The sequence below is a fragment of the Ciona intestinalis genome, chromosome 3 (assembly GCF_000224145.3).
Source record: "Ciona intestinalis chromosome 3, KH, whole genome shotgun sequence".
Classification (NCBI taxonomy): Eukaryota; Metazoa; Chordata; class Ascidiacea; order Phlebobranchia; family Cionidae; genus Ciona; species Ciona intestinalis.
Window position 1 is genome coordinate 5,374,734 of NC_020168.2, and position 24,445 is coordinate 5,399,178.

The 24,445-nt window shown below is 37.8% G+C and overlaps 3 protein-coding genes across 8 annotated transcripts in view; all 3 read left to right on the forward strand.

Moving 5' to 3' along the window:
• Positions 1–22,871, forward strand: part of LOC100176385 — a 26,066-nt gene extending 3,195 nt beyond the window's left edge. Inside the window, exons 10-47 of one of the 3 annotated variants that reach the window (XM_026833624.1) lie at positions 128–309; positions 681–784; positions 984–1,033; positions 1,781–1,977; positions 2,298–2,481; positions 6,977–7,059; positions 7,203–7,391; positions 7,576–7,686; positions 7,996–8,119; positions 8,286–8,389; positions 8,522–8,654; positions 8,871–9,037; positions 9,473–9,619; positions 9,874–10,003; positions 10,498–10,802; positions 11,109–11,275; positions 11,470–11,696; positions 12,002–13,204; positions 13,589–13,806; positions 14,443–14,697; positions 14,963–15,141; positions 15,468–15,585; positions 15,860–15,995; positions 16,274–16,415; positions 16,706–16,889; positions 17,259–17,436; positions 18,000–18,194; positions 18,491–18,580; positions 18,940–19,013; positions 19,202–19,318; positions 19,705–19,880; positions 20,052–20,212; positions 20,377–20,915; positions 21,020–21,445; positions 21,657–21,754; positions 21,824–21,942; positions 22,001–22,154; positions 22,210–22,871. In XM_026833624.1, coding sequence (XP_026689425.1) covers positions 128–309; positions 681–784; positions 984–1,033; positions 1,781–1,977; positions 2,298–2,481; positions 6,977–7,059; positions 7,203–7,391; positions 7,576–7,686; positions 7,996–8,119; positions 8,286–8,389; positions 8,522–8,654; positions 8,871–9,037; positions 9,473–9,619; positions 9,874–10,003; positions 10,498–10,802; positions 11,109–11,275; positions 11,470–11,696; positions 12,002–13,204; positions 13,589–13,806; positions 14,443–14,697; positions 14,963–15,141; positions 15,468–15,585; positions 15,860–15,995; positions 16,274–16,415; positions 16,706–16,889; positions 17,259–17,436; positions 18,000–18,194; positions 18,491–18,580; positions 18,940–19,013; positions 19,202–19,318; positions 19,705–19,880; positions 20,052–20,212; positions 20,377–20,915; positions 21,020–21,445; positions 21,657–21,754; positions 21,824–21,942; positions 22,001–22,154; positions 22,210–22,822 — 7,979 coding nt within the window. In that variant the 3' untranslated portion in view covers positions 22,823–22,871. Of the gene's footprint in view, positions 1–127; positions 310–680; positions 785–983; positions 1,034–1,780; positions 1,978–2,287; positions 2,482–6,976; positions 7,060–7,202; positions 7,392–7,575; positions 7,687–7,995; positions 8,120–8,285; positions 8,390–8,521; positions 8,655–8,870; positions 9,038–9,472; positions 9,620–9,873; positions 10,004–10,497; positions 10,803–11,108; positions 11,276–11,469; positions 11,697–12,001; positions 13,205–13,588; positions 13,807–14,442; positions 14,698–14,962; positions 15,142–15,467; positions 15,586–15,859; positions 15,996–16,273; positions 16,416–16,705; positions 16,890–17,258; positions 17,437–17,999; positions 18,195–18,490; positions 18,581–18,939; positions 19,014–19,201; positions 19,319–19,704; positions 19,881–20,051; positions 20,213–20,376; positions 20,916–21,019; positions 21,446–21,656; positions 21,755–21,823; positions 21,943–22,000; positions 22,155–22,209 lie in introns of those variants that run through there. The other 2 variants (XM_026833623.1, XM_026833625.1) reach the window with 2 other exon arrangements.
• On the forward strand, positions 2,618–6,804 carry zf(cchc)-8 (zinc finger (CCHC)-8). 4 transcript variants are annotated; one of them, XM_026833628.1, is made up of 2 exons: positions 2,618–5,310; positions 5,545–6,804. In XM_026833628.1, exons 1-2 carry the CDS (start codon positions 2,883–2,885, stop codon positions 6,531–6,533), a joined length of 3,417 nt encoding a protein of 1,138 aa, XP_026689429.1. In that variant the 5' UTR covers positions 2,618–2,882; the 3' UTR covers positions 6,534–6,804. The 4 variants fall into 4 exon arrangements, with proteins under 4 accessions (XP_026689429.1, XP_026689427.1, XP_026689428.1 ...); XM_026833626.1 differs by having other exon boundaries at positions 2,618–4,899; positions 5,035–6,804; XM_026833627.1 differs by having other exon boundaries at positions 2,618–3,708; positions 3,913–6,804.
• Positions 22,872–23,667: 796 nt separating the features above from the next.
• Positions 23,668–24,445, forward strand: part of LOC104265567 — a 2,149-nt gene continuing 1,371 nt past the window's right edge. Inside the window, exon 1 of the mRNA XM_026833679.1 lies at positions 23,668–24,430. Coding sequence (XP_026689480.1) covers positions 23,764–24,430 — 667 coding nt within the window. The 5' untranslated portion in view covers positions 23,668–23,763. The remainder of the gene's footprint in view (positions 24,431–24,445) is intronic.

The window sequence follows — 24,445 nt, forward strand, 5'->3', positions numbered from 1 at the left end:
AAAAAAGGTTAGTTTTGAACGTTTTCTATAGCAAAAGGTTTCTGTTCGAAAAAAAAGAGGATTCAAAAAATAATAACATGCAAAGTTTAAACATGAGATACACAAGTTACATTCATTTATTCTCTAGGTTCAATGTTAGGGAGTGAAGTCAGTGAGAAAGATGGGCAATCATTGATTGAAGAAATGAAGATTACTGGAGTCCAAGCACAAGCAGATGGTGGAAATGACTTGCAACAAATATCGGAGGAAATTAAACCCATATATGTTGGCAAAGGAAGATATGTGGTTGAACCTGTATCAGTTTGGAGGGTGAGATTTTTATTTTATGTTTTCTTTTGAGTTTATATTTAATACAGAAAGTTGTAAAATAAAACTGACAGAGAGATTACTCCTATAGAATAGAGAATGTGCATTACAAATTTTAGTTTTACATATGTATATGTATATATATATATATATATGTACATAAATTCAAAGAAGAAACTATATATATACACTATATAGTTTCTTCTTTGAATTTAGTTTATTTTGTACCGTTCTTTTTACAGCAAGCATGCTTTTTTTATGAATCAATGCCACAAGTAACATCAGGCTAAATACCTTAATAAATTTGATATTTATATATATATTATTTTACAATAACATTTCAATATTACATTTTAATTTTACGTATATACTAGGTTGACAGTCAGTTCTCCATAAACAGTCTTGACCTAAAAGATACAACTGACAACCCATTCATGCTCCTTGAATCAATGCCAGTTGCTGATTTTGATTTGTTAAGGTGATCATTTATCTCCATTAAACAATTATTGCTACAATGTATATTGTTTTTCAACCTAGCTTTTTATTACATTTTTTGCAAATAATGTAGTATATCACTAAATATCAAATTGCCAAATTAATTTTCACATACTTTTGCAATTTTGTAGTATAACATTGAATGTAAAATTTTGAAATTTATCTTTTTTTGTTTTTTTTAGACAAGGCAGACGTTCACTTATGTCAACCTATGAAGGATTGCCTGGAGATGGTATGTGAATTTAGTTGTTTTTTCACGATAACTTGTACCTAAAAATAGTTTAAAACTACAGAATGTTCCGGAAGTCACTGTGCACTGTCTAATAATTTTTTTTATATTTCTAGTTGAGTCATCTAGAAACAAAATAATAAGGAATTGATGCTAACAGGTGTAACTTTCAACATTATTTATATTTGTCATTCATATTTACCTTCTGGATTGTATACTGAAACATGTCTGTTAATAAGCATATAAGTGCACTGTGACTTTCTGAACAACGCTTATACAAAATATAATTTTCCAATCTTGCATTAAAAAACCTAATTTTTTAGTATTCGCATACTATCTATTTAGGTGTTTTCTTACTTAACCTGCTTAATTAGACCTTGTCTGAACCAAGCCAAATTGGTCCGATTAAGCGGGCTGTGTGACAGATTGTAACTTACTTTATCACCGCATGACTGAAAAACGACAGTCGTTATAGCACGGGTGTTTAAAAACCTAGTGTCAGCTTACGAGTTACCTTGTTTGCTACTTTATGGGTGATTATTTTTTTTACATTTTTTATTTTTTTTATGTATGGCTGATAATTTGGACAACCCATTGGTGACCACTGGGTTGGAGCAATTGCCGTTAAGTGTCTTGCCCAAGGACACATTCGCCCACAATGGTAGCAGCGACGAGGCTTGAACCCATTACCTCTGGGATGTGAATAAATGTGGGACAATTAACAATTAAGTAGCAATGCCATATTGTCAGGCGTTGGTGTTGACGGCTTAGGTGATAATGGACAAGGTTCTGGTGGTCAGTATGGCTCCCATGGTGGCACAGGTGATGCCTCATGGCCAGATGGCCATACTATCGAAAACTGGATCAACAAACATCTTATGAAAGAAGTTTCACCGATTCTGCTTCCACCATCTACAAAGAACATGACGTCAGAAGAAGGAGAATTGGTAATAATGTTTAACTTGTATAACATTATCCCATTTTAAATTAATTGGAAATATTATTTAATATTCAAATATTTAAAAAGTTACAAGCTGTAATTTACTATAACCAGATATCTAGTTAAGGTGCTGTCTAACTGTGTCTTACAGCTCTCCTAGTTTTGTTCTTGAGCAAGACACTTAATGAGTTAAGTTTAAATTGTCTTCCAAACAGAAAAATACACATTACTTCTTTAATACTTCTTTGAATTGAATGTACGCCTTCATAAAAAGTGTTTATTGATTTATTACCCAATCTAAAATCTTTAAAAATAAGTTTCCCTTAGATCAGTATGGTCTACTTTGATCTGAACACTCGGGGGCAGCAGTGGTACAAACCTGACATTCCTGAAGAGGTTTACCTTGTGGGCAAGGAAACTATCAAACCAGCCACTGATTGGTCAAGAATGGACCACACCCCCTTAGATAAAGAAGTGGAAAGTGACGAAACAGAAGTTATGGATATGGATGGTGGGTTAATTTTTTGTGATTAGGTTATTCAATATTTAGTAGCTTAGTTGAAATGATTTTACATGGTCTATGTAAGCTATGCAATCATTGTCTGTAAATTTTTCATGTTTATTATACTGCTGATAGAACCTAATGTGATAGTGTTTAAGTTTCTATTCCCCACCGCGTTAAACTAAATGTATGGCCCGTTTGGCAACACTATTAATTATTGTGCGACGCGGAAGCTTCAACGCGCGTAATCAACATTCCTGTGTTTCTTGCATAATCCTTCCGTACTCGTGTAAAGTCCTTGTGTTAGTCTTACTATTGTGTTTTACCGAGACGTTCGTTTTTAAGTTTAATAAAGCCTATGATCAGTTCCGTTCAATAGTAGGTTTCCGACAATTTATTAAACTTAAAAGATGGAAGGCAGGTTACTGCGCCCAAAAGAACTATCAGTAGATCCTACTTCGCCTGATGCCGCTACGATATTCAAATACTGGTTACGAACAGTAAAAGACTTTATTACGACTCTTGAAGAATCTCAAACTAGCGGACAGACTGCGGTTAACAAAAAAAGAATCATTATCAGTTGCCTTTCCCCAACAATCTACCCATATGTAGAAGAATGTGAAACGTACGGCGATATCATTGAGATCCTCAGCAGAACATTTATAAGAAGAAAGAATAATATATATGCCAGACATTTGCTCGTTAGCAGACGACAAGTTGTTGGTGAAACGATCGCTGAATATTTACAGCAATTGAAGATGCTGGCGAAAGAATGTGTGTTCACCGACGTCACGAAAGAAAAATACCGAGATGAACTAACTAGAGATGCTTTCATAAATGGACTAAATTCGACGGCAATACGTCAACGGTTACTCGAGGTGGACGAACTAGATTTACGAAAGGCACATGAGCTCGCTGATAGTCTTGACAGAGCGCAACACTACGCTACTATGAATGTGGCCTCTACCTCAACAACGCCACCGTTCACTGCCTCCTTGTCGCAAACTTCAAGAATTGGAGAAGATCTCGAAGTAGGTCCACTTGCCCAAGCAACCGCAGTAACTCGTCCTGATAGATTTACTTCGAGGAGGCCATGTCCTTTTTGTGGAGAACCGGACCATAAACGTACCGTATGTCCCGCTCGGTATTCTACTTGTTTTAAGTGCGGGAAGCGAGGCCATTTTTCCAAGGTATGCCGAGCTTATGACCGAGGTCGGGTTTCAACAATAACTCAAGGTACGTACAGCCGTCCATATTTATCTTCTATTCTTGCGAGTGCACCCAATTGTCTGGAGCCAGCAATAGTAACAGGAACGTTGGCCGGGGCAACGGTGGATATATTGCTAGACACCGGAGCGTCAAATAACTTTATTGACAGGGGTACAGCAAGAAAGGCACGTCTATCGCTTAATAAAGTAATAATGTCTATAAATATGGCAGCAGGGAGTAATCCCACTAAAACTTTCGGGAGAACCAAAGCCACTCTATCATTTCTTGGAAGAAAATACGTCGACGTCACATTCGATATTATTGAAGGCTTATGCGCCGACGTCATCCTTGGTCAAGATTTTCTGAAAATGCACTCAGAAGTTACATTCAAACTGGGAGGCGATGCTGATAAACTAATCATTCCTTATGTGCCAATGGAGATCGCCGCTCTTTCGGCTGCAAAGGTAAGCCCTCCACGTTTGTTTGAATTTATGGACCGTCACGCTCAACCCTACGCATCTCGCTCACGGCAATACAGTCGAGAGGATCAGGCATTTATTCGATCTGAGGTACAACGGTTGATTGCTTCGGATATTATTGAAGCCTCTAGGTCCCCTTGGCGGGCACAGGTACTGGTGGTAAAAGAAAGTACAAAGAAAAAGCGAATGGTAATTGATTACTCACAAACTGTAAACCGATACACACAGTTAGATGCGTATCCTCTCCCTAAAATAGAACAAATAGTTAACAGCGTTGCGGCTGATACTTTCTATAGTTCGTTGGACCTCCGTTCTGCCTATCACCAGGTCCCTCTTTTATATCATGAAAGACCATATACTGCATTCGAGGCAGATGGTTGTCTATATCAATACAAGCGACTTCCATTCGGTGTCACCAATGGAGTTTCGGCTTTTCAACGTGTTATTGATCGCTTTATAGCTCGCCACCAACTCAAGAAAGTATATGCTTATTTAGATGACATTACAGTGACTGGGTCAACGTTACAGGAACATGATAAAAACCTAAACGCTTTATTACATGCAGCTCAACAAGATAATCTTACTTTCAATGAAGATAAATCAAAGTTCCGTGTGACAACACTTGACTTGCTGGGATACCGCATATCATTTGGAAATATTCGACCAGATCCACATAGGCTTCAACCTCTTCTACAGTTGCCGCCACCAAAGAGCAGCAAGGAACTTAAACGAATAGTCGGTATGTTTGCCTATTATGCTCGATGGATACCGCAGTATTCTAAAAGTGCCGGGCCACTCTTACAGTGCCAAAGTTTCCCTCTAACAGCGGAAGCATTAAGGTCATTTAATGAATTAAAAAGTAATCTTGTTAAAGCCAGTCTCGGTGCCATTCAAGATGATCTCCCCTTCGAAGTAGAAAGTGATGCATCCGATTATGCGATCGCTGCGATACTGTCTCAAAATGGGAGGCCAGTTGCATTTATGTCCAGAACGCTCAATTCCACGGAAAGACACTACCCCGCGGTGGAAAAGGAAGCAACGGCGATCGTCGAAGCTGTACGAAAATGGTCGCATTTTCTAAAAGGAAGATCGTTTTCCTTAATAACAGATCAGCGTTCCGTCGCCTTTATGTTTGATCAGAAGAACCGAGGTAAAATAAAAAATTCTAAATTGCTTATGTGGAGACTTGAACTTAGTCAATATGACTATAAAATACGCCATAAGCCTGGGATAAGCAATGTAGCCCCGGACACATTCTCTCGTGTTTGTTCTCATGTAAATTCTCGACAAGACCTTTGCTTACTTCATAGAAGCTTGGGTCATCCAGGTTTTGCTCGTTTTTATCATTTTATAAAAGGTCGTAATCTTCCATTTACCTCCGAAGAAACTAAGCAGGTGTGTCGCAGTTGCCAAACATGTGCGGAAGTCAAGCCACGTTTTTACAAACCTCAAGAAGGAACTTTGGTCAAGTCTATACAGCCATGGGAGAGGTTAAGTATAGATTTTAAAGGTCCAGTTAGAGGTAGAAATCCATACCTACTAATTGTGGTTGACGAATACAGTAGATATCCATTTGTTTTTCCCTGTAAAAGCCTCTCATCTACAGTTGTAATTGAGTGTTTGTCCCAACTTTTCTGTTTATTCGGTTTTCCTGCTTATATACACAGTGACAGAGGAGCATCGTTCGTGAGCAAAGAAACAAAAGAGTTTTTATTTAAACGCAACATAGCTACCAGCACGTCAACCCCATATCATCCAAAAGGGAACTCTCAGTGTGAACGTATCAATCAGACAATATGGCGGACTATAAAACTAATGTTACACGACCAAAGTCACCGGGAGGATCAATGGGAAGATGTGTTACCCGAAGCTCTACATGCTGTTCGGTCACTATTATGTACCAGTACAAATTGCACTCCTCACGAAAGACTGTTTACCTTTTCGAGACGTTCCATGACCGGAACATCTATGCCAACATGGCTTCTCTCTCCGGGACAGGTGCTACTTCGACGGTACGTCCGTAGCAAAGGAGATCCATTATGTGATCAAGTGGAGCTACTAAATGCTAACAATTCCTATGCCAACATACGTCACAATGACGGCAGAGAGTCGACAGTCTCAACTTCGGACCTCGCCCCATGTCCGTCGCCAACACACAATAACTCCAACCAAGAAACTACCGGAGTCTCAACTTCGGACCTCGCCCCATGTCCGTCGCCAACACACAATAACTCCAACCAAGAAACTACCGGAGATTTTCAAGAGCCATTAAACGACAGCTGTCGGTCTGTTGAAGATTCAGACCAACCTCCAATTCGTCGATCAACTCGTACGCGAAAACCTCCAGTTCGGTACGGAGATTGGGCCTCTTAGCGTGAATTTTGTGTTAAATTAAAAATATATGCCTTCATGTTAATTTAGTAGGGGAGATTGTGATAGTGTTTAAGTTTCTATTCCCCACCGCGTTAAACTAAATGTATGGCCCGTTTGGCAACACTATTAATTATTGTGCGACGCGGAAGCTTCAACGCGCGTAATCAACATTCCTGTGTTTCTTGCATAATCCTTCCGTACTCGTGTAAAGTCCTTGTGTTAGTCTTACTATTGTGTTTTACCGAGACGTTCGTTTTTAAGTTTAATAAAGCCTATGATCAGTTCCGTTCAATAGTAGGTTTCCGACACCTAACATACTATACATTTAAGGCAGTAAAAAAATTAAATAAAAATTTCTTGAAATTTTTAAGTTTTATATCTGTCCACAAATTATAAAATACTCAATAAAATAATGAATTCAGACACTGACTTATAACTTGCAGGACGTAGTGATACAAATATAAAGAAGAGAATGACCAGAGAGGAAATTAAACAGAAGTATCCGGAACCCATACCAAGAGAAAGGGTCGGTATGCTATATTAATGTCAATCAAAAGTATTTTTTTAGCATAATCAAAGGGAAAAAATTATAGTAATATTTGCAACTATTTATATACATAGCCTAAGCACCCCAAAAGTTAACTATAAGTAATAGCAGATTTTTTTAAGGTTTTTTCCATGTTGATGTTTCCTGAGTATGCAAAAAAGCTCGCCAATGCATACGTGGACATGTTATCTTACCCACACATGCATTCAACTATCGCTGAGTTGTTTGCTCTGCTATCAGAAGCAAAAGAAGGGCCAGAATTATTCTGTGACAGCTGTCTTCTTGTTGCTCCAATACTTAAAGGAAGAGAGGTTTGTACATTATATTACTTATATATATATGTTTAAAAAACATATTTTGGTGATTTACTTTTGACAGAATCTAGTTTCTAGCACATCTTACTTTAAGATATTTTTAATAAAATTTATTCTATACAAATAGTCTGTCTTGAAATCACTTGAAAACTTTTTTTTAATTAAATTATTATTTTTCCAGGCATTCCGAAGCGTAATGTCGATAGCAAGAACTTCAACAGCTTGGACAACTTTGATCTGTGACGTCACACAGCGTCTGTGGTTTCAAAGCGACAATGTTGAACGTATTAAGGTATAGTTAGAATATTTATTTTAAAAATTGTAATTTTTGTTTTTTGGTAAACGTAGGGTTATTGTTTTAGAATGTAAATTTGGTGAAATTAGAACTCTTCACATTTTAGTATTTGTTTATAAGCTTTGTAAAAACTAAACAAATTGTTTTGTACTCTCTTTAACGCTGGTCTTGTTTTACACACATATTCTGGCTGTTTTTTCGTAATGTATTTTAAACAACCAATATAAAGTGAATTTTTACTGTGTTTATGTATGCATATATTCACAATTAATTTTTTCTATTTGTCCTGTTTATTTTAACAAACAGGAGAAATATGGTTTGGAGGCCAAATGTAAAGTAAAGGTAGTCGGACAGAAAGAATGCACCGAAGAAAAAAGTTGTTTTGATAATCAATGTAATGATGATTCACAGAGTCAGAAGGGAATTCCTGGTAATTTTACTCATATATTTACAGCAGTAGATTTTTAGTGAAATTTTATATTATTTTCTGTTATCCACTACCAGGCATAATGTAAATAATTATTTTTTTGTCAGAAATCCATTTTTTTATACTAGATAAGCGGCTAACAGATTATTCGCATTGTAATATTTTTCAGGATATGAGGCTTACAACCCTGCAAGTAATGATTGTGTTTATTACGAGTTTGATCGTATTTTAGAATGGAGCAAAAAGCTTGCAGAAATTCGAATAGCTGAAAAGGTTAGTTCTATTTGTGAATAAATACAGAACATGTATTTGCTATAAAAGTAAATAATATTTTTTTTTAAGAAAAGCTGTAAAAAAGTTAGAAAACTTGGTAAAAATGTACATTATGCTTTGTGTTTTTTTCAGGATTGCCCACTTGGTGAACTGTCAGCTTGCAATTTGAAGAAGTTATCTCGCTTTTATAGAAGTATGTTGCTTACCACTGATGGCGGAATACTTTTCGCTGAACTGATGATTCAAATTGTTGGAAATGAAAAAGGTAAAATAAGATAATATATAACATGCAAATATAATTTTTATAGGATATGTGTTCAAGACTCAATTATATGACACTTATGTTATAACACTTGTTGCTGGGAGAATAAATTAATTAACTTTATTCATTCATTTATACTTAATGTTTTATAGAATATAGCTAAAATGTTCTCTGGTTTGAACAAAAGTATTCATTTGTATTTCCACCATATTACTGCAGGGAAGAAAACAATTGGCCAACTTATTCGCTTTGTGACATCACAGCGAGACGGCGTGCATCGGTTAATCGAACTTCATCGTCAGATCGGAGAGTCCGGACCTACAGGGAGAAGGTTGTTACTTCGTCTTTATAATGCTGTGAAGAGGAGGCTTCCACATGGCTTAAAGGTGGGAGGATGTTTTATCCATTGTTGGCGATGTGTCCTTGGGCAAGACACTTTCTCCAACCCGGATGTCACTAATGGGTTGACAAAATTTTCAGCATACATAAAAATGTGGTAATCGTGACCGGCCATTCAGGCAACTTATGGCTTTTTTTGAGAAACCTGTGATATGAACAGTAGCCAATTATACACATTTTTCAGTTTGTTCTTAGAATTCCAACTGGTTAAGTAATGATTTATATTAAAAGCACCCACAAAGATACCTATTCAAAAATGGTATTCAAGGTCTGTGTAACAAAACACATGTGTTACTTATAATCACTGTCATTGTCAGGTAAAGCAAGTTACATTCATACATACATATTCGAATAAAAATTTATTTTATTTATATTCCATTTATTTTTATTGTTTTTTATGTTTTTTATGTTTTATTTTTTAGCTTTTATCTCGTCTCACTGACCACATGGGTCAAGTTCGACTCGGCAGAATGTTGCTGCAAGATCTACAGCTAGATGGCGGTAAAGCGCACATCACAGCTCGACAAATCAGAGACGAGATTCAAAATAACCTGAATCCAATGGTTAAGGTGTGAGTTTTAGATAAACATGTTTATTTTAGTTGTAAAAACAATATATTAAATAATGTAAATATATAAAACATAGGTTTTAAATAGTGTAAACCATTTTTAAAAATGTTTAAAAAAGTTAAAATGTTGCAAATTCTTATAGCCTATTTTACATATTTTATTTCTGTTTTTCCTATTTTACCTGCTGTTTTGTCGATCAGATGCAGAAAAGAATTGAAATTAATCATAGTTAAAAATTGTAAATCAACCATCAGATGATCGGACAAACTGTTTGTCAAGTTGTTGTCCGAATGAACGGAGTAGCTCAGTGTATGTTGTCTGTGGCAGATCATGCTAAGGCTGTGTTGGAAGGTGGGGGTGACGGGATTCTAAACAAAAGCAAAGGTGGGGACTATATTCTTGTATTTTGGATCTTCTGGTAAGAATTTTGCTGTCAGATGTTTTAATGCTCTATACAGGTCATCTTGTTACTCATTCAGGTTGGCTTTATCAGAGTGAAATAGCAATATGGTAAAATATATGTCAATGTATGTGTCATTTTACCCTGCTAAAGAATAAGTAACTTTAGCCTCAGTAAGTTACATTAGATCCACGAAGATAGTTTATATTTATGTTGAATTTGTAAAAGGCTCCGCTCCAATGTGGGTTAGTTAGTAAATAAATCAGTTTGACATATTTGTCCTCACTGGGTTGGAGTCACTGCCATTAAGTGCCCTGCACAGGGACACATGCGCCTACGTTTGTGGCAGCATCAAGCCTTGGACCCATTACCGCTGGTCTAAAGGCGATCCCTTCTACACTGAGCCACGGCGGCAGACTAAATCACCGAAGACAAATAAAGTTTTGCTTTGGTTTTTATTGTTGCCTTTTCTGCTTAGATCCGCATGAAAGTTTCAGCAACCATGTGGATATAGACAAGGAAGAAATCATTGAAGGGAAATGTGGAGTTGTATCAGACTGGAAATCAACAGCAACTTGTTGCCGTAACTACAAAGATCTTCTCAAAGATCAAAAAAAGAAAGAAGAGGAGGAGAGTAAGAAAAATAAGCCTCCAGTGATCATAAGATCGAAGCAGTTTCAGTGGTCAGAAACAGACTCTGCTCTCTCATGTGAGGTTGATCCACTTTCAAGGAAAAATTTGAATGTAGCAGATCTGTGGGAACCGGTAGATACACGAGAAAAAGTAATTACATGTTTTTGTATAATTATTTTGGTTAGGTTAAGTCAGGGCTTCCTAAACTTAGAGTCCAACCTTGTGGCACGAAGAGTAACGATTTACACAAAGTTACTGCATAAATTATACTATTAATTGTAAAGGGTTGCAGAAAACTTTTTTAGAAGATAAAAGCGGTTTATGCAAAATTCAGATTTTTCCACATTACCAGACATATCAGTCAATAAATGTAGAACTATTATTTAAAGAACAATTTTCTATATTTATTGCCCCAGACAAAATGTTTTTTTTTTATATTTACAAATCTTGTTTCAGGTTAATATTTACAAAGGGACAGAAGAAGAACCTCTTCATCCATGCACGGCAGTCAAGCCACCATGCAGACATAATGTTTACTGCAAAGATCAAGTTAAAACCAACTACAATCAGTTTTATCTTCAATCAACTGACCATGAGAAATTCTATATGAGCTTTAACTTTAGGTTAGTTAGTTTGTTTCTGTGACTGCCTCTAGCCCAGAGTTCTAACAGAAGTATTAGGTTTCATACACCTCCAGTGGTAAATTTACTGCAGATGTAACGTTTTGGGTAACTAATTTGGGGGAATGTTTTATTTTGTGATATATTGCTGACAATTTGCTGCCAATTGATATGGCTTTCTTAATTTATATTCTCAGACCATCTGGTCTTCACAAACGATCCGAAGACATACGCGGAAGACTTGGAGGATTAGGAGCAGATCCTGTGAGGAGTGAAACCAGCATCCGGTTTATGGAAGATCAAGAGATGAGGAAGAGTGATACTTATAAAAAGATGCAGAGTAGATCTTATGATCTTCCATCTGTTGCTGGAAGATGGGGGAGAAAAGTTGTGAAAGAGGAAGATGATCTGGTCAGGAAGAGAGGTGCTGTTGGGATGATCAAATTATTTTAAGTTTATTTTGAATCAGTTGTTTTTGTGTGGTAATATTCTAGTACTACTTTATAGTTTTGTATCTTTTTGTATGATTTTTTCGGTAGCACTTTATTTTTTTCTACTATTCTGTAATTTTTTCTGTACTACCACGTAGTTTTGTATTTTTTGGAATAAATACTCCTGGAAGTACTTTGCATGAACTTTTCATGGTTTAGTGGTCAATAAGTACACTTTTTTTAAAAAATATTGCTTGCTAATTTACTATATATACATTGATGAAATGATTTTTTACAGGAAAACAACAGAAGCATAAACCTGTATGCACATGCACCAAGCATGGAAACTCCCAGTTTGGTTGTATAGTTTGTTCCATAGCTCAACAAATATCTGGTGCAGAAAGTTGTGATGAGGTCGCTGATATTATAACCAATAAATGTGACAAGTTTCCTGGACAGTCGGTTTCAAAAATCCCTCCTTTTCCAGTGTATGAGCACGGTGTGACTCCTCAAAACATCGAACTTGAGTCTTGCTCTGTTCATTTAGGGGTTAATTCTTCTACCGACAGTGATTCTAGAATAAAAATTACTAAAGAATTAAGAAAGAGTAATTCCGAAAAATCGCAGTCAATTTCTAACTCTGCACTGTCACCTAGTGGCTCAAATGAGTTAACCTCCATCTCGGAGCTGAAGAGCACGCTAGGATCAATTAACATTAACACATCTGAATCACTTGCGGATGTAACTGTATCTGAGACTTCAGAGGTCATAGATGCATCAACAGTGGATGAAACCACAACTTTAGACACCCATAATTCAGCCTCCCAGGTTTTACACTCAACCACAAGCAGTGAAATATCAAACTCAACTCACACTGGCAGCTCAGTTTCAAATTCTGCTCCATTTCCAAGTGGTGGAAATCCACAAGATCTTATTCGCACACCTCGTCCTTCTGCTGGCTGTTGCATGAAGGGTGTTGTGAACAAAAAAGCCGCTCCATGCCCATGTACAGATGGTAAACCTAAACCAAGTGACCTGCCTCTTACCGAGAGAAACCTAGCAATGTTCACCAAGGCCCCTGCTGAAGACAACAATACAGTATTTGGTCCATCCCCAGAAAAATGTGCATGCAATGCTAAAGAAGGGGGTAAGCTAGCACCAAGACCTCCAAGGCCATGGCCTATCACTGCAAAACACATTGAAAAATCTGAGGCACCTAAAAAAGATGGCAATTTATCTAATACAAATCATGCAAGTAAAGAGTCAATTAAACAAGAGTTGGTTTCTATGGAAGTCCCAGCACGCAATGCAGATATCTCGCACTGGGCAGAAGACAAGAACGAGAGTGAATTTTCTCGTCCAGATTTAGATCAATCGGTTAATGAGGATGATTATGATTATTGTTTGGTGTGTGGTGGTGTGGTTTCTGTAGAACCAATGCCAGAAAAACCTTTTGCTTACAGATATTTAGTCAAACACGACGCTGATCCAAGGTTACAAGGTAAAATATGATATTAGTGTCTTGCTTTTTTAAAATACTAATTGTCAACTTTTTTATATTACTATTCTTCTCCTATTTGGTGGTAAGTGAAGAACATTCAAACAATTATAGAACCGTATCCTCATGACTCCTATAGACCGCTGTTAATTGTTTAAAACACAATCATGGTATTTGGATATAACGTGATAAAGATATCCCATCTTCCCCAACACTAAAATATCTGATAAGACGAGAATTGTATGAAACAGAACACACACAACTTCTAAAGTTGAGTGAATGTAACTAATATACCCTCGCAAAGTCCCAACAACAGTCGTTATAACAAATTACTTCACTATACACGAATAAAAAAGATCTTTCTTATGTTAAATTATGTTCATCCAGATGCGAATTCCCTTGACTCGTTAACCACTTTACACGACATTGGGTTGGATTCAAACCATGGGAGTTCCACTCATGGCATGTGGACAGACAGCAAGAAATGCTGCGCGAATCCTGGGTGTCGTTCTAAACCTCCGCGGGGATGCAGGTTCCGAAATAAGAAGAAGATTGAAGAAAAGGAAAGAGATGAGAGATTTGAGAAAGACAGAAAAAGGCTCCAGGTTTTTGAATTTTTGAATTTTTTTATTTTTTTTAGGTTATTTTAGTTTTTTAGGTTCCTATAATGTATGGGTTACACTCTGCCAGGCATGCCAGGAAATTAAAGATTCGCAATAGTTGGCTCAAAACCTCATATTTAAAGCTTTGATTTCGGCACCTTTTTGTGCAATAAATTATGTAAGCTGATTTTCAATTGAAAAGTGCTCTGAAACATTTAAACATTAGTAACTGTAGGTGGAAGTGTGTCCTACACTTCGAATGCCCTTGGCCCCTTACACGTTATAAATTTTTGGTTCGTTCTTATTATAGTGTAAAACTTTGTTAACAAAATTCCTTTCTGTATATATTTGCAATGTTGATGCTGTTTTATATTTTAAATGTTTTTTATTTTTCATTATGAATATTTTAATTTAATTCCGTATAATATAGTAAAGTGGGGGGATAGAACGCCTTTTTATTCTATTTTCTGTCCCACTTGGTAGTAAACAAACAGCATTCAAAGAATTAATACCGTATTCTTACAACTCCCGTAGACCGTTGTTAATTGTTTAAAACACGATCAGGAAATATGAGATATAGGATTACGTTATTTGGATATTATGTCTCTATTATATAAAATATCTTATCCCTCTTTATAGGATGAGATAAATCTACGCTACCAACAATGGTTACCACCTGGCAGGCATGCCATGGGACATGTAGCAAACCAGGACGATGTAGAATTTGTTCAACAAGACCGGGATTTTCCGAGTGAAATCGACACTAAACCGATTAGAAGCGTGGACTCGCTTGATAAAATCGTCCAAAAGTCGCGTGATTACCCGGTTACCGACAGAAAATACGACGTGGAAAAGTTCCGAATGTTTTTGGACGAAACATGTGATTTACATAAGGTGTGTTTTATTTAGTTTTGCGACCTGTTCAGCGCCATGGTACATGGTAAACGCGCCTGCCTCTAGCCCAGAGTTTATAGTAGGCGTATGTGTCCTTGGGCAATACACTGAACAGTTTATTGCTCCAACCCAGTAGTGCCTTATAACTTGTAAGCGGGCACGAGGTGTTTGAAACAAAACACCTGTGTTATCATGACTGTCGTTGCCCGCCACGAGATCATGAATAAAAGTTACAAGCATTCAATAAACATTTTCCCTATTATAGCTTCCACGGTTTGCATGTTGTCGTTTGCACGACGACGATTGGACGAAGATGTATTTTAACTTGAGTCGCGACAAACGACGTCTGTACGCTAGAGCTGCATTAGCATGTGCTTGTAACTCGGTCGAATCAATGTCAGGGAATTTTCAAACTGCTCAAACATCTTTCCCAAAACCACACAGGTATACGTTTATATGGCAAAAAATATGTTGTATTTCGGGTATAACTTTGCCATTTTTATCTGAAATGTGCAAAAGTGTTTTCTATTTATTCATCGTAAACTAATTCCTAAATGCTTATGCCACGGTTATAAATAAACTATTTGGCTGGACCATAACGTTTGGCGTTCCTAATATATGCCGCGTTATAACACTAATTAGTTATTAAAAAAAAATTATTTTTGACAAAATATTTCTTTACCCATATATACCAGTATTCCCACACACATTATTTGAGATTGAGTAAATACCCCATCAAGTATATAATGCAGATTTATATTTTTTTTCAGTATATGTTCCGAGTGCCACATACACATTGGCACGCAGCAGAGTCCACCATGTACAAGATACTTATTACCATTGAAGGCAGTTCGTTGCTATGAAGAAGCAATGCGGAAGTACGACCAGGTAAATCAATGTAACTTATTTATACACCCCATTCCCCTTACGAGTTATTACATATGCAACTTTGTTGGTGGTTATTATATTTTTATGTATGGGAGTATGGCTGACAATTTAGATAAGCCATAAATGGCCGCTAGGTTTGACCAATAACTGGACACAGGCAACATACACAAATGTTTTTTGGGACATTTTGCCTAAAGTTCTTTTGGACGCCAACGTTATCCCATCTTACCCCACAGTACTACCTATAACATTACAGCTATCCTATTTTCCCCAGGCGGGTTCGGTAACAACAGACTCTGGCTTTTCGTTGGACACAGCCATTGACGTAATGAACGAAAGTGACGAAAACGCTGTTTCTCCTTACCAGCAACGAACGTTGATGGATTTGCTCGGCTTATCGCAAGGACCAAGTCAGTATTGAATGAATGTAACTGATTTATCCTCGCGAGGCAAGGACAGCTCTTACATAATATAGGTGTTTTGTTTCTTACACCTAGTGCCCATTCGGTAGTGAACAGAGAATAGTTAGGAAAACAAATAACCACATCCTCACGTCAAAAACTGGTTGCAAATTGTTCAAAACACGATCAGGAAATATGAGATATAGGGTAGTTAACGTTATCTCATTGTACCCCACAATTCTATATATTAATCCGTGCATTTAATATTTAAGTAACTTTTTATTTAGAATCGAAAATAGTGAACTGTAAGCTCATTCCTGCCCAAGATTGCGACTGCAGTGATGCGGCCTCCAGTGCGCCATCTAGCGGCGTGTGTTGTCATGTAACAAAAGCGAGACACCTACCGGTCATGCACCTACAAGGCTTTGGGTATGATGTTACCATAGTAATATTATTTTGTTATTATCAATAATGAAAGTATAGTAGGGTGGGGGAACATGGGACACCTTCCCTGTTATATCTTTGACCCATTTGGTAGTAAACAAAAAACATTCAAAGAATTATAAAACCGACTCTCATATACCGTTGTTAATGAATTTTTCAATATTCGCAGCCATAAAAAGAGAAAAAACATTATATATAACGTAGCCTATATATTATTATTATTATTATATTTAGTTTCATTCAGTACACTTTTGTTTTACTTGTTCTTTTTTTAGGTGTGAACCTCCTTACGAGTATACGCTCGATAAACGATTCCAACCCCTTCCATTAAAATGGTGGCAATGTCACGACGTAGCTTTACGTAGTACGCAGGAGTGCGTCGATGCGTGTGTACGTGCCCGGGTGCTGATCGCGGAGAAAAGAGCCGACGCAGCGACAGAACACGAAAGAACTTGCAAAGTAAGGCGTTAGATGTATGATGAATGAATGAATATATTTTACATACATGATAATTGAATGAATGAAAATAGCTTGCTTTATCCTGGCATGACCGGAAAACGACTGTCTCATAACACGGGTGTTTTGTTTCATACACCTAATGTTAGCATTTTTCGTTAAGTGTCTTGCCCATAGACACATACATCAACAACGGTAGCAGCGACAAGCCTTGTACCCGTTACTACCCGTCTTTTTGCTTTTGTAAACTTTCCAGATCTTTGTTATCGTGACCGAGAAGCCAAAAAATTCCATTTATTCATTATTCATTCATTACAAAATAAATTCCATTCTATCATTATCACGTTACAAGTAGTTTACCCTTTACTCCAGGTTTGTCCACCTCGTACTTTATCCAATGACGTAGTATCCTCTTTACTTGGTGATGACGTCATAGACCAGGCTGGCGGTGTGGTGCTCGGACCTCGCTACAGCGAAATGCTACCGTTGGTATGGAAACCTACTGTAAGGGAAGACGGAAGGAGGGGGGAGACAGAGATAACGGTTCAAGGTCAGATAACGACGCCGTATGACATAAAGTGGTTAGCGCGACTGCATCTGTCCTAGAGTTTTTTAGTTTGGCGTTTAATGCTGCCTTTGTGGGCGTTTTTACCGGCAATTACTTCAACCCAGTGGTCCCTTATGGATTGTCTAAAGTCAGCCGTACATTACAGTAATTGAAAATGTTGCCTCGCCACAAACGAATACATAAGCTACATTCATTTAGACTTGTCGCCGCCGTCGCCATTTTCTCAAAACCTCCCGCAGCTTCAATATTATGTTTAAAACACATCTAAACTTCTAGTTTTTTTATTTTCAGTTCCTATAAACAATTACTTTTTTAACTTTTCGTCTGCCGCCGCAATAGAAACATAACTTTTAAGAAAAATTAAGGTTTTATAATCCAGAGAAGCCGTAAAAAGAATAATTTACACTGAATAAATGAAAGTAACTTGGTTTAACATCGCGTGGCCGAAAAAACAATATACCCCTCGTGGGGTTATATTATATGGATGACAATTATGTCCTCTATAGTTTTAGCAGAAGTAACCGAATCATCTCTATTTACCTCAGACCGTCGCATCAGGTTCTATCGACAAATTATCGAAGTGATAGTTGAGAGTACGCGTACAATGCTCCTTGCACCTGACCTGCAACCCCCGAATCCAAAACTACCAACTCTCCTTCCTCCGGATACGTCACGTCACGTGGTCCGGATAGCACACTTCCGCGCCATGATGACGTCATTGAATGACGTATTAGCCGATGGTAACGCTAAGTTATCGTAAAAGTACTAAGAAAATGCTAAATTTAGATTCATAAAACACAGATTTCCTGGTCAATGTCAACTGTCAATATAAACATTTTATACGCTTCGGTTATAAGAAGTATACAAATAATATAACTTATAATGGGAATTGGGAATGATTATGCATCTAACCTTACTTTCTCAAATTTTAAAATTATTCAGTTTTTGTCGAAAACATGACCATTTTACCCTAAATGGAGGTATTTATATTTATATTCATCAACAAATTTAAAATCACCGAAAATTTTCGTTTCAGTAAAAATCTTGAAAGATACGAAGATCGTTAATGATAGTGATATCACGCAGACTGTTCGTGCTGATCTGTCCGATTCTGAAAGATTACGAAGTATGTACATAAGTCCAGCGTCCACAGTTGGTTAGCGCGAATGCCTCTAGTTCAGAGGTTATGGGCTTAAGGCTCGTCGCTGCCACCATTGTGGGCGAAATTTAACGGCAATTGCTCCAACCCAGTGGTCACTAATCGGTTGTCTAAGTTATCAGCCATACATAATGAAAATAAAATTACCAAAAAAGTTACAACTGTGGTAACTCGTTATCTGGCACGAGGTGTGTAAAACAGAATACGCCTGTTGTAATGACTGTCATTTCCCGAGCACATGAGGATAAAGCAAGTTATACATTCATTCTCTCATATGCACTGCTGCTTATACAACTGTTATTTTTATATTCATTTTTATATTTAAGGAAAAAGAAATGAAGACACGAGAAACCGAATCCCGGATCCAAATCTTTTGGATTCTTTTCAAAGTTTTGTAAAGGTACGTATATCGTTGTCATTTTACCAGATACTTAGTGCTGCTACCGTTAAGTTCTTGGGTAAGACAGTTAACGAGTATTGCTCTAACACAGTGGTCCTTTTTTGCCAAATTGTCAGTCATACATAAAAAATAAAACATAACCATAGAGTCACACCTGATAACCTCGTATTTACTTCTATTTCCCCCAGGACAAATTGTGCGGGAGTGTAGATGACTGCCGGGAAGTTCTTTCACCGCCCTGGGAGCTTCCAGTTAAGGATCAGCATGTAGCTGGTGAATTCTTGACCGAAATAATGGCTTCCCTGGTCAGTATTGAACCCTAGATATTAAAACTCTTATGCAGTAATTTTGGGATCTAAGTTTTAAAAAGTTTTTGAAGAGTTTGTTACACCTGCTTATAATTTCATTCACCGGTGCCGTGGTATGCAGTAGTTATGCTCATCTCAAGGCCATACTAGGATTTGTGTTGCCTGTGTTTTTTTTTAGACATTTTGAAAACGAAAAATTAGAAGAGTATAAATACCCTCCAAGTTACATATGTTGTAACTTGTAAGTGGCCCTAGGTTTATGAAACAAAAATTCGTGTTATAACGTGTCGTTGCCCCACCACGCAAAAATAAAACAGATTTATTTATTTGTGTATACAATCAAGCAATTTTTTAAAGTTTTAATAAAGTTTTATTCACTGCAGGGTACAGAATTTAAACAAGACCAAGACATACCTTTACAAACGGCACTCGAATCTGCTCTTGGCTCATTTCTAGAAGCTTGTGTGTTTAAAGCGACCACTCAAACCAGCATACAAAGAGCAGTAGAGAAAGCAACTGTTGCAAAAGGACACTTGGCTTTCCTGACGATCTTAACCAGGTGAAACTCAGTTTTACAAATCAAAAAGTGTTTCATAGTAAAGTGGGGTAAGATGTGACTTTAATTATTTAAAACAAAATCAGAAAAGATAGGATTTAAGTGCTAACGGTGTCCCATCTTACCCTATAGATCTATAACTTATTGCGTGGGCATGTGATAATTTCTTTCTAGATTGTGCGCTTCTCGGATCGTTCGGTTTTCCGAGATGGTAGAAGCATCAATCACGAACACACGGACTGTGGTCAAGGGATGCTTAGGAGCAGTGGAGGAGAAAGTAAGAGAGAAAGAATTTAAGGAGGAGTGGTGGGAGGAAACGGAGAAGCAAAATAAAAGTAAGGGAAACGGAAATTTTACATTAATTTAATTGAAAAATTTAAATACACGTAAGTGTGTAAACTAACTTAGAATAAAATATAATCTTTTTAAATTAATATCCTCGTTATTTCAAGAGTTAAATAAAAAGGTATTAAAAAAACGTTTCTTATTTGTTTTTTAGTTGGAGAAGACACCGAGATGCATCGTCGCATTTCTTCCATTCTTCGCTCCGGCCGAGACGACAGCAAGTCAACCCTAGATGACGTCATAATCGGCTTCGAGCGGCTCCGACGTCACGTGCGTGAGGATCTGACTTGCGCCAACCGGAAGTCCTCCGCGATCTGTGATCTTCGAGATGAAGAAGCGCTCGATCTTTTCGAGGGCAGGCCAAGGCGAGAAATCCGAAAAGTCGGCCCCTCTTTTGATGCTTGGACCGAATCCGAAGTCGCAGTGAAAGAACGGAATTTTCAAGGAGTTTATACCGTCGATGATGTCACGGGTCCGAATGGTGACGTCACTAAAAGATCGGCGAATTCTTCGTCAACAGAAAGTAGTAGTGAGGCAGAGGATATAAAAGTCCCAGTTAAAGAGAGAAAGGGGAAGCATTATTTTGTGCATCGGGGCTCCGATGCTTCAGACTCTGAAAGTTTAAAGTCAGCCGTTATAGTTGGTGGAAAAGGTTCGCAGACTTCAAACGATAGTTTAACACTGGACATGTGGGTATGTATATATGTAAGGCTTTGTCAGTGTGTTTCTTTGGTTTACACTGCTTTTTATTTTGCAATACTTAACCATCTTCGATGTAAACTTTATACAATTTTTAGGGGATGTCTGACAACTCTTCAGAAGATTCGCCATCATTTTCTGCCATCCGTCCAAGCGCTGGTCCTTCCATTCAAATGGATGTAAAACAGAACGAATCTTCCACTAAATTATCAAGTGATTGCGAATCTAGCAACCATTTTTATTGTGACGCAATGAGCACTGACGCGTTAAGCTACGTCACGTGCGCGTCACAATGCGGGTCTGTTGTCGAAAACGAAAATGCAAAACGAGAATGCTCAAACACCAAACCAAAGAAGCACGTCTCTATTAACGAAAACGTAGAGTTCTTTTCTGGCGAAAATTCTTCTCCTCGACGCCATCAATCGTCCAATGACGTCATCAAAATTGAAACTCCGGACCCGTCCGCAGCTTCCAGAGCACAAAGAAGACGAAGATTCAGTAGTGTGTTTGAGACCAAAGATGTAGTAAGTATGCCAGGATTAGATCACTGGTTAGAAACAATAGCTTATACAAATGATGTTCGGTAGTTTTTAGTCAAAAATAGCCTTTGCAGTTAGCGTTTAACAGTGTTTAGGCGTTTATAAGCAGGTGCACTTATTTCAGATAATGCTTTTCTGTGCGTTTTAGAACAGATATAATCAACTAGAAAGGTTGAGATAAATAGATTTCCTATAGATTAAGACTGCTGGAACTGAAAACCGCACTCGGGACGCTTTGCGGACCGACAAGGGAAAAGGATTGCTGCAAGAAATATTTGGAGTTTCGCTCACGGCGTAAGTTTAAATATGTCTGAGACTTTTCATAGCGTCGATTTTAAATGAGTTTGTGTATTTATATTACAGTCAACAAATGATCGAAGCTTATCAAAGTAATGTGACCAATCTTATTACGTCACAAAGCGGGAGCGTTCTGCCTCACTGGGTGTCTAACGTAACGCAAGGTTACTTAGCTGTATCAAGCAGTAAGTTTTTTTTATTCACTAAATGTTATATAATTTGTTTAAAAAACATTTTCTCAAGTTGCTGCTGTTGCCTTTTCTTGTTGGGCAGTGTTCTTTATGGGGCTGTCCGATACAGTACTGATTGCCGCCGTCCCAATTGCCATTTTCTGTTTTGGTATCATTCTAGAGCCGCTGAAATGTCTTACTATTGCTTGGATTCTATTCCTTTGGCGGTTTGTATTTTTTAGTTCAAAATGTGTCATGTTGTAAAATGTTTTTAAAAAACAGGCGCAAACCGGCATTCTACAACAGTCCGTTGTACATCAAAAGCAATCCAGTGCTTGTAAACCGTACGTCTACTTTGAAATCTGCCTATTCCAAGTACAGGACAACTTGGCCGACAGAATTCAGCGAGATTGAGAAACCGTCAGCGCCAGAGTACGAAGACGCACTTTACCGCCATTACTGTGAGAACCGCTCGAGACCAGAATGCAGTCGTCGGCGGAGAAGACAGCTTCCAGCGCTGGCGGAAAGTGACGTTTCTATCGATCTCGATCAAGTGGAACCGTATAGAGAACTCGAAGAAGCCGCGCCAACTGTGGTTATCTCACCAATACCCGAGCGACGAGTGGAAAAGAAAGTAACCGAGCAGCTAATTACAACTCGACGCGCTGTTGCAGGTTTCAGGCGTGGCGCGTTCGACGCAGGCCGAGGTGCTGTATTCGGGTTCCGACGCGGGGCTGTCGATTCCGGGGGACACAGGATTAAAGTGAAACCGAAGCCAGAGCAGCCACCAAAAGGGCCAGTCCAAACACGTATTGTGTGGTGTAGCAACGCTTGCCCCGAAGACGGCCTACCTTCTTCCATGGAAGACACTGACTCCAACGAGGCCGTTCAATAAATTTTTATAAAGTTATCTAAAATAAATCAAAAATTATAAAACACGCTAATAATTTATACTTCGTCGCTTATATTTACCGCGCACCTGTTAGTGGGTGGTACAGTTTATTTAATATGTATTTACCTACAAGCAATGCACAAATGGATGTTTTACCTTGAACTTGCAAGTAAATCTTTATACGATTGTATATAATTTCATAGATTATTGCGTAAAGCTAATGAATGGCATTTACCAAACAACAGCAATTCAATTAGGTACATTTGGGATACGTTTGAAATGCACCGCCGTTGTGGATTATAAAGCTGCACTCCAGTACCTTTTACTTAATGCACAGGAATAAATGAAATGAAAGAAGTGAATAGAAATGACCCAAAACCGGAATTAATGTGTGCATTTTTATATGTAGCCAGCAATTTGGACAACCCATAAGGGACCCTGGGTTGGAGCAATAAATGTATTGCGCAACAGGAGCAAATACTTCCTTAATAGCAGCAGTTCTAGAAGAGATCATTCACAGTGTTTTATTGAGTTTGTTGCACCAACAAAGTATGGTTACAATGAACTAGATGGTTGTAAAACGGTTAAATTGTAGTTGTAAAATTTCACTTCCGGTTAGTGCGTTTTAAATCCTTCCAAGCAAAGATTTATTAAAAATATCTTTTAGCAGACAGTTGCAAAACGTGTTTTGAATATTTGATTATATAATTCTGTTGGGCAAGATATGCCACCATTAGCACCAAAATCCCATATTTCCAGTTCGTGTTTTAACAGTTGAATTTTTAGAGTCGCGGGCGACGGTCAAATAATCGGCTTTTTGAGCGGAGGTAACAAGATATATAGTAGGGGGGGGGGGAATGGGACACCTTTAGCACATAATATCCAAATATCCTTATTGTGTTTTAAACAATTAACAATGGTCTATAAGAGTCGTGAGGATAACAATGGTCTATAAGAGTCGTGAGACTGTTTGTGGAAAAACTCAGCAAGAACATGATATAAATCTGCGGAAGTTCTTGGAGACCGCTGAGAAGTGCAACCTCACATTTAACGATAGCAAGTGCACATACTCTACCGACACCATTGACCTCCTGGGTTACCGTATATCCAAGGGCACGCTAAAACCCGATCCGGAACGTATACAGCCTTTATTAAATCTGCCAATTCCAGACAATCAAAAAGCTTTACAAAGAGTGATCGGCATGTTTGCGTATTACGCACAGTGGATACCCAAGTATTCAGATAAAATCAAGCCATTGGTTCAAAACAAAGAGTTTCCACTAAAGCAGAGTGCCTTGGAATCCTTCGAAGAACTAAGGGAAAAATTGGCTAAAATAACACTCGAAGTTATTAGGGAAGATATTCCGTTTACAATTGAAACTGATGCATCTGATATCGCAGTTTCGGCAGCACTGAATCAAAATGAGAAGCCAGTGGCGTTTTACTCGCGCACGTTAAGAGCAAATGAAATCCGCCACTCAAGTGTTGAAAAGGAGGCCACTGCTATCGTGGAAGCTATTCGTAAATGGAGCCATCTACTACTGGGGCGACGTTTCAAGCTGGTCACAGACCAAAAATCTGTTGCTTTTATGTATGACAATCAACGTCATAGTAAATTTAAAAAAA